Source organism: Ictalurus furcatus, chromosome 20 (genome assembly GCF_023375685.1).
Source record: "Ictalurus furcatus strain D&B chromosome 20, Billie_1.0, whole genome shotgun sequence".
Classification (NCBI taxonomy): domain Eukaryota; kingdom Metazoa; phylum Chordata; class Actinopteri; order Siluriformes; family Ictaluridae; genus Ictalurus; species Ictalurus furcatus.
In genome coordinates, this window is record NC_071274.1 from 17,645,986 (window position 1) to 17,656,074 (window position 10,089).

The 10,089-nt window shown below is 35.9% G+C and overlaps 1 protein-coding gene across 1 annotated transcript; it reads left to right on the plus strand.

Moving 5' to 3' along the window:
• The first annotated feature begins 3,847 nt into the window (after nucleotides 1-3,847).
• On the plus strand, nucleotides 3,848-5,379 carry ly97.3 (lymphocyte antigen 97, tandem duplicate 3). Its single transcript, XM_053651560.1, has 4 exons — nucleotides 3,848-3,954; nucleotides 4,217-4,313; nucleotides 4,652-4,774; nucleotides 5,140-5,379. Exons 2-4 carry the CDS (start codon nucleotides 4,265-4,267, stop codon nucleotides 5,244-5,246), a joined length of 279 nt encoding a protein of 92 aa, XP_053507535.1. The 5' UTR covers nucleotides 3,848-3,954; nucleotides 4,217-4,264; the 3' UTR covers nucleotides 5,247-5,379.
• Nucleotides 5,380-10,089: the final 4,710 nt, after the last annotated feature.

Genomic DNA, 10,089 nt, shown 5'->3' on the forward strand with positions numbered 1-10,089 from the left:
TTATTATGCATTTTATAAAATGAATCTTGAAATGGTGCATTGCGTAGTGATGCATAAAATATTGCCAGTGATTCAGTGTTTGTTCAAGAGTGAGGTCAAGAATTACGATACAGCATAAAAAATGTGAACACTGTAAATATTACTGTTAAAGGATAGAGAATTTGATAAGCCGAACTGTACTGTAATCCATCACAAGCTAACAAGATAACATTATTTGACATTATTGGGGCTTATCAGTGGTCAGTGTTGCATAAGCCTGGGCTCTTGCAAAACACATAAAAACAGAAGATAAAGTTGTTTTTGAGCTGCACATACATTCCAAGAAAATTTGTTTGAGAGGTAATTACTTGATTCATAATCAAAATCCTCCTCTCAGGACAAATTCCTCCTCTCAGGACAAATTCCTCCTCTCAGGACAAATTCCTCCTCTCCAGGACAAGCACAAAGGGAAATACACATGCATTAGACAAATTATCAAATAATTCCTTAGTTAAGAAAGTCATTGCTTCAACTTTATTGCAGTTATGTTAATGCACATTACATCTATCTATCTATCTATCTATCTATCTATCTATCTATCTATCAATCTATCTATCTATCTATGTGCAAAAGTCTATTTTAGTACAAAACTTTGTTATAGGTCTTTACTTCTACATTATCAAGTCAGTACAAAGTACAAAAACATATTAGATTTCCAAACATTAGTTTTCAGCACAAATGGAAATTTTACAGAAAAGTGTTTGCATGTCAATAAAGAAAGCAACATATTACAGAACACTTTTCAGTCAAAAAGACATAATGTTGGTTGCTGGGGTTTGCTGCAAAAATAAGAAGCAAGTGCGACAGTCGAAGTCTCTGAGGTTGGTTCTGCAAGATGCTCAATAAAACTTACAGCTCATTTCCACATAAAAGTGCACCGCCTTTTTTTTTTTTTTAAAGCAAAGGTCTGTCACATCAAATATTGATGTATATATATATATATATGGACATGAACACCATTGGCATGTATATGAAAATGAAAAATGAGCCCCTAAACCAAAGCATGGCAGTGGACTGTTGAGGTGTTGGCGCTGTTTTGTGGCTCAAGGTCCAGTAAGGATTTTTACAGGCTTCACTAAATATTAATAGTGGGAGTGCTGATAGTGTTGGCACCAGTGTATGACAGAAAAAAAATTGTCCTACTTACAAAATACAGCACGCTTAGTTTAAGTTTAAAAATGTGTTATTCATTTTTGCTTATTTTCATGAAAAATACCAAGAATTCTTGACTGTATAATTATCTTACGGGGCACTGCAAGAGCACACTGAAGACTTTCCGACTTTCAGACACATAAAAGCAGATTCTGTCCTGAATTATAATGTATTATTTACATCCAATTTATTACACCACAGCACTGTTGAACTCTTGACTCTGATTGTCCAGAAAGTGTTGATTAGTTTCTATAACAGCATCTCTGACTAGTATCTAGTTCTTGCTGCAAGGCAAATCACAGGTTTATATTTTATATTAATAAACTAATTCAATATTAATGCACTAATTCAGTACGTTATCGAATCACTAATTCAATATCCATAACATTAAATGTAACTATAAACTGATGTCATTTATTAATATTGATAGGCAAATGAAATAAAATAAAGGCAAATTGATGAATTGCTCTTCAGATTGTGCTGTTATTGGACAATAATCAAATTAAAAGGGGTGCTAACAGTAAACCTGTTATTAATTATTTTCCTATAGTAGCACACTCCATTGTGTTTTATTTCTTACTTAACAAATGTCAGGTTTGTTTAAATGCAAAGAAATGTGTCATTCTATGAGTAAAATCTTTTTAAAAATAGCTAGACACTTCTAGCTACTTCTATAATAATAAGTAAATGTTCTGCGTTTCCTTATTGCTTTTACTAGCACACACCTTTCCTGAATACTGACACTTCCTGGATTATAAATCCTTACTTCCTCCTAAAGACAGGTAGGAAGGAAAATAAAATGTCTTAACACTCATGCTAGACAAAAGACTTAACCTACTATGCTTAGAATGAAAGGCTTAGTGGTTTTCATCTCATGGACAAGTTCCCTTACAGGTCTGCACTGGGTTAGAAAATGTGACAAATGCATTCTGCTTTCAGTATTGTTCAGAGACATAGAGTGAATCAGGTTCAGTAGGTTTGGATCACGCCAAATGGCCACAGTGAAAACAGTGCCGGCAGATCCACACTGACCTAACAGTATGTAAACAAAGTGGATGTACAAGAGCAAATAATATTTTATGGCTGAGCTGATAGGCAGCTGGCCACCATTCTTCATTTCACCACCGTCTCATCAACACCAGAAATCTCACGTTATTTTTAGTTGATTGCAAAGTTACCGATGAAGTTCTGTAAATATGCTTTAAAATATATATAAAAAAATATATTAAATAAAATAAATAAAAAAAGAAAAAATGTTTTAATGATATCGGCTGCTTATCTGTATCGCCTAATTCCATAAAAGTTGGGACGCTGTGTAAACTGTAAATAAATGTAAATAAAAACAGAATGCAATGATTTACAAATCACATAAACCCATATGTTATTCACAGTAGAACATGGAAAACATATTGAACGTTTAAACTGAGGAAATGTACCATTTTAAGAAAAAAATAAGGTCATTTTGAATTTGATGGCTGCAACACGTCTCAAAAAAGTTGTGTCAGGGCAACAAAAGGCACAGCTGGAGGTTAACATGATTGTATCTTAGAGAAGCAGAGTCTTTCAGAAGTAAAGACGGGCAGAGGTTCACCAATCTGCGAAAAACTGCATCTACAATTTGTGGAATAGTTTCAGAATAATGTTCCTCAATGTAAAATTGCGAAGACTATGAATATCTCATCATCTACAGTACATAATATCATCAAAAGATTCTGAGAATCTGGAGAAATCTCTGTGCGCACGGGATAAGGGTGAAAATCAATATTGCATGCCCGTGATCTTCGGGCCCTCGTTTGGCACTGCATTAAAAATAGGCATGATTCTGTAATGGAAATCACTGCTGTTAAAACGGACAACACAACTAAAGCTTTATTTGATAGTAAAACACTGTATACAGCCGCCATAATAAAATTATAACATTTAAACCTAGTAGGCAAGGTAAAAAAAAGAAACACTTATGAAAAACTGCAAATTCTTAAAGCCCTGAGGGTCTACATTCATATCAGTCATTAACTGTGGAGTGTGACATCACTAATAAATTCAATTCTGAACACGGGCACTCCCCAAAAAAAGTGGAAAATGTCATTTTTTTTAGCCTCTGTTAAATTCATTTTTTCTAATGAACACTTTGCATTAGGCAAAACTAATATAAAAATGTAGTGTACCTAATACTTTGGGTGCAGTGGCAAATTATGCATGGAAAACAATGCAATCACAGACAGCTCACATATCCTAAATTTATAATCTTGCCTTTATTGTACATTGTATTATTGTAAAGAATTAAATGTACTGCATAAATATACGGGTAACAAATTAAAGGAAATGTTATACAATGGAAGCATTAATTTATAAATCATATGCTATGACCTTTCCAAATTCTACTCAATTTGGAAAGGGTGAGTGTAATTAAATTCTTAATTTGCAGTAGGATCATTACTGTGGGTTTGCTGGGACAAAGCCAGTAACCACCATGCAGATGGAAAACTGATTAAAAATTTACGTTACATAATTGCAGACACAGAGAGAAGTACAAACATGCACATGTACTCACAGGGACATAAAGTTGGGAAACGTGACTAATGTGTGGATATTAAGGATGATGGCTCACTGAGTGATTAGAGAAATGACCGGGTGGGGCTCTGAGTGTGTGAGGAGTGACTGTTTACACAGCAGAGGAGTAAAAACAGGCAGGAAGAAAGAAGAGATATGGTCAGATATAAAAGGGGAAGAGTTCTGAGTCTCTAGCAGATCTGAGACGGAAAGGTAAGACATGTACGACTTTTACCTCAGAGCTTTGTAGCGTTGTTATTGAAACCTGTAATTTCAGTAGATTCTATATGGCGAAATGTAAATCAAATGTAGATGGAAGATATTTTGATCAAGTTGTACAGTGTAACCAAAGATTAGTATTAATATATATATATATATATTTGAAATGTTTCTGATAAAATGTTATTTCATGTTGTTTATGCAGTTTTGATATAATGGTTTACATCTGCTTGTTTTTGTGTTAAATCTGCTTCAGCTACTGTGTACACTTATTGGACTTTGGAGTTTGCATTTCAGCAAAACAATGAGAAGCCTGGTTTTTGCCCTTGTTGTGGTACTACTGGTAGCAAGTGGTGAGTGTGCTGCTGATTTCTTATTTCTTACTTAATGTACATGAACTTATCCGTAATAAAGGAGGAAGACTATTGTTAAGCAACCAGCCTAACTTAAACCCCTTCGACGTCCTATCTCAGTTTTCTTCACTGCTTGAACCGTAAGTGTCTAATATTAATGAGAGCTTTGTGTAACATAGAAACTACATGACGGTAAAGGAAATGGTTATGCGGATATCTAATTGATGCATCGGCTCCTTTGATTGATGTAATCTATCCTGGATCCAGTGCAGGTAATCTATAGTTAGTCATAGGTAGTCATGTGTGTAATATGTGCTACACCTCCACATGTGTTTCAGGGACGGCTCTGGATTGCTACCATTGCCAGCCTAAGAAGGCAGGTGAGGCATGTGAGATCACAAAGCTGACCTGTCCTGCTGAAAAAGACGCCTGCGTCGCAGCCAAGTTCACCAGATCCCCATGTGAGCATCAACTATTTTATACATTTTGTTTATTTTATCTGTGCAGATAAGGTAGTGGTGTATGTAACACACAACTGTACATACACATGGATGTAGATGACTAGCATGGCTGTATGCTTCTAAAAGTGCAAGGATAATAAAATTGTCGCGTTTACAGTAAGTAGCTGTTTAGTAGTTATCTCTTCTATTAAAAGAGTAGCTCTAGATGAAGCCAAGCTCTATTCATATAGACATGTGTCTCACAACTTCTCTTCCTTACAAGCTGAAATTAGACACTTTTCAGACGAATATCCCCATTAGCAATAGAGAGAATTGAAAGTACTGTTTAAGTAAGTGGTTTTACTTGCCTGTGTTCTTCACTGCAGATGGACACTACCAGAGGTGCACGGCCATGGCTGACTGTGAGCTTCTGAAGCTGAATGCCTATATACAGGTCAAATGCTGCCAGAATGACCTCTGTAATACCCTGTGATCCAACTGTTCTTTCACCTTTCACACTATAAATATCCATTCACGTCTATGTTTTAGAAGTTTGTGGATAATGGTTAGTGGTCTAACAGGAAAGATTTCAAATAAAAAGAAAATAAAAATATGGATGAAATTAACATACTGTATGTTTTTTTATTATTATTGATTTAAAAAAAAAGAAAAAAAGAAAAAGGTTCCTGAAAGTTTTTATTTGCTTCTGAAATTGCTGTAAAAAAACAAAAGGTACAACATAATTATCATTTTCTACCAAATTCAACTCAAATTTACAAATAATAATCAAAATAAAATAGCATAAAATGAAACTGCCCAACAGTATAGAATAATCTTGGAAATATATTTAAAAATATTATAAAATTCATTCATCACTCACCACATACTTCACAAACCAGTATGCAAGTACCTGTTCTCAAACTCAGCATCAAAAATAATAACATTTCCATTTCATGATTAACCATAATTTTTTGGGTTCCTCCCCCAATTTGGCCATTGGCCAATTCCCAGTCTCACCAGTTTTCCCTGATTATATACAACAGCTACCAACCAGGAAGGATGAAGGCTAATGTGTGCTAGCCTTGCTGCATTACAGGGCAGAGTAACACACTTCGATGAAAGCACTATCTACCCTCTTCAGCATACATGAACACACAGATGCCCATGATTGGCTAGTGTTACTGTGTTAGACAGGGGAGAGAGAGTATAATTTGCAGAGAGCATGGCCCTAGACTCCCAGGTATGGATGGATTTGACATTGTTGGGATGTCAGATGCTTTTCTGTTATGTCACTTGGGAGACCACCCATCCGTCTATCCCTTTTCATTACCGCTTATCCTACACAGGGTCATAGATGAGCCTGGAGTCTATCCCAGGGAACTCAGGCCATAAGGTGGGGGACACCCTGGACAGGGCGCCACCAACCCCAGAGGTGTGAGGCAAGCATGCTAATCACTAAGCCACTGTGATCCCAATCTTGGGAGCACGAACCAGCATTTTCAGTTTGTTTGTTACTGCAGTGTAAAATATATCCAATAGGCAGCATGAAATGATAGTGTATACCTGTGTACTATATAGTACACTCTATATAGTATAAATTATAGTTTGCCATCATCTCTGATCAGGTCATACTAAAACCTATATATGCATATTCATATTTCCCAAAGCTAGGTAATCATCAGCATTACAGACTTGAAGCTCTAATGAGCATCATTAAAAAAAATCTCCTTTATCATGTATTGGTGGTGAACAAGTGATGCCACTTAGTTCAATATTTTTGCTTAAATAAACCCAAAAATATTAAACAATATATCTTATAATTGAGACTCTCCTACAGGCTATGTAGATGAAACATGCAATATACTCTATGCCTTAGATAATGGTTTCTGCTACAGACAAAAGGCAGTGATATGCAAAGATTTTTTGGATTTAAGAAACTGTCTTTGATCCCAACATGTAGTCTGACACAGAACGGTATTTTATAAAGCTCCACAAGATGGCACTGTATATAAACACACTGCATGCAAGTCACTAATTGTATTTTAAGGCCCTTCCCCTGCATTCATATGAATAAAGAGCATGCCTTGTGAATAATTCAGAATGAAGCAGGCTATTCTTACTTTAATCTGGTGCATTTGATAAAGAGGTCAAATCTGAACCATACCTTTTCTCTATTGGCTTACCACTGATATATAGCTATGAGAACACACAGATGTGTGATGCCTGTATGAGAGGATAAGATGTAAGATGGCTGTTTTTCGGCTGTATTTATTTTGCAAATACTGCATCATGCGTCACTTTGTGAATTAGTTGAAAGGTCTTGGTACTCATGCACTTAAGCACAAGAGAGCATCCGGCTGATTGTCACCACTCGAGGGTCTTAGAACCAGAGTTACTTATTTAACTCGAGTTAGTCACTATTGTCTGTTGCATGGTGTCTAAAATTGTCATGCTTTACTTCATATGAATAGCTACAAAGATTAAGGTCAGGGTGGGCACGTCAGTAATTGGAACTTAAAGGATTAAAGGAGTTGCACTTGATTGAATCGATTAAAACCCATTGTACAAACAAATACAACAATTTCAGTATATCCTGAAAAAGAACGAAACCACTGGTGTACTAACAACTAGACTTGGGACAGTCTGGCCAAGGTAAACAACTGCAGGTGATGACCGAAACACTGTGGAGAGCTGTGAAGAGAAAAACCCCAATGCATGGCTGCTTCTGGAACAGGCTCACTAATCTTTATGGATGATGTAATTCAGTGGTTCTCAAACTTTTTCAGCGTGAGGCCTGCCTTGTGTAGCGTACATCCCTTTGTGGCCCCCTACAGTCGTAAAATTTTTCACACTAGGCCCTTCTTTATTAACTTTCTCAGATAAGATACTACGTCCTCTATCTAAAAACATGTCCATTTTAAAAAGTCTTAGGTTTTTATCAAAGTGTGGCTATCAGTACTGTACACTAGTATATCAACAGATGTCTCTGTTTGGTGTGTGTCTTACTGTGGTGTGTATAATTGATTTCATTTATTAATATTTTTCATTTTTATGTACATCATAGTGTAAAGGTTCACAATCCTGACTTACATACAGGTAAAATGAATTTTAATGTTCTGCGGCCCCCCTGGCACCATCTGGCGGCCCCCAGTTTGAGCACCACTCATGTAACTCATGATGGTAGCAGCAGAATGAATTCAGAAGTCTACAGAAACAATCTATCGTTCAATTTGCAGAGAAATGCATCCAGTCTAATTGGGAGGAACTTCATCCTACAGCAAAACAATGACCCAAAACACACTGCCAACTCGACAAAGGAGAAGCGGAAGGTTTTACACTGGCCGAGTCAATCCCTAGACCTTAACCCAGTTCAGCAGCATTTTTAGCACACTGAACTTTCCAATAGATGATGATGATGATGATTATTATTATTATTAGAGTCCAAGCATAAGTACACTCTATTCCACTGAAATCTTCATATACCAAATCTGACGTCTATGTACTTTAAATTTAACCAACAAACGTTTACAATAATCGCAAGGCTACAATCATTTCATTTGATAGATGGTTTTAGAAGGTGGTGTGTGTAAACACGCTCTTGTGATTCAGACAGAATGTTCTGGAGGTATGGCAGGAAAGCAGAGTGTGTCTCCTTACCAGTGAGTCTCACCAGCGTGTCCTGCTGTTATCCCTCTGTAACTCAGACCGCACCTACGCCATCTACATCTCTGAGAGAACAGAAGCAGAGCTGCCATGATTTGTCTCAGTTTAATACAGTACTTAATTTTTAATTCTACCTTCGACATATTTTCTGGATCTGAGTATGTTACGTTCATTCGTTTTCCATTTCGGAGTGAAAAAAAGAAAAGAAAAATACAGTGGGGTCCAAAGTCTGAGACCACAAAAAAATATTTTTATTTAAACTTTTTTTTATTTAAACTGGAAATAAACAAAGTTTTAGAATTTTGGAAATGTAAACAAATGTGTGATATTGACGATGTTAACTGCTTTGTACAAAAGGTCAGATTTTCCGTGAGTCTTATCCTTTCATTGAAGCATGCGTTCAGACGACACTCCGATGGATTCGATCTAAAATGGATCATCGGGTTTTACACAAACTTGTGTAGTTCATGCCAGCTCGAGTGCACACTGTCATTAAAGCAAAAAAGGGACATTTGAAATACAAAGAAAGGCTAGAATTCGTGCAGATATTTCTAAGATTTTACTTTTCACAAGTTGTTGCTGCTGATATCATTTGTAATGTAAACCTTTGTGTTAAAATGGAAAATAATGTCAAATGGAAGCATTTTCATTAGAACTCTCAGACTTCTGGACCGCACTGTATACGCAAAGGAGATTTTCAAAATATTTTTTCCGCAGCTCTTGTATTTCTCTGTTGCTTGTTTTCCATCACTTCAGATTCATTATGGGGCTAAAATGAAACGAACAGTCTTGAATGACTGTGAAGCTCGTAGCAAGAAGAGTAAAAACTGGCTTTAGTTTCTGATGTACTGCTAATGTAAATCACTTCTTAAAAATAGCAAGAGGGTGACAGTAAAGGAGGATTTTCCAGGTGCTGGAATTTAAGAATATTTGAATGACCCAAAATTTATTTCTGCACATGATCCCATTTGTCTCTAATCTTTTCAGAAAAGAGAACAAAGTTAAAATAGTGTACTTATAGCCTACTTCTAGGTTGTTCATGCTGAGATCTACTGCAGCGGCATTATTTCATGTTTGGATTCATCAATATTTAATTTTTGTATATATAGTGTGGGTAAACAAGTGGAAACAATTAAAAACAGGTCAATATTTAATGATAAAAATGTACGTTTATGAAAAGAATCAAATTAAGTTGAATAAAAGCTGTTTCCTTGTTTTCTCATTTTAATTTAGAAGCGAAAAACAAATGAATTCAACATACAGTGGTGCTGGAACGTAGAATTTTCTATGTATCTGCATAAATATGACCTAAAACATCATCAGATTTGCACACAAGTCCTAAAAGTAGACAGAGAGAACCCAATTAAACAAATGAGATAAAAAATATTATACTTGGTCATTTATTTATTGAGGAAAATGATCCAAAATTGCATATCTGTGAGTGGCATAAGTACGTGAACATCTAGGATTATCAGTTCATTTGAAGGTGAAATTAAAGTCAGGTTTTTTCAATCAATGGGGGGACAATCAGGTGTGAGTGAGCGCCCTGTTTTGTTTAAAGAACAGGGATCTATCAAAGTCTGATCTTCACAACACATGATTGTGGAAGTGTACCTTAGAGGACCTCAGAAAAAGAGTTTTTGAAGGTCATCAGGTAGGAAAAGGTTAAAAAA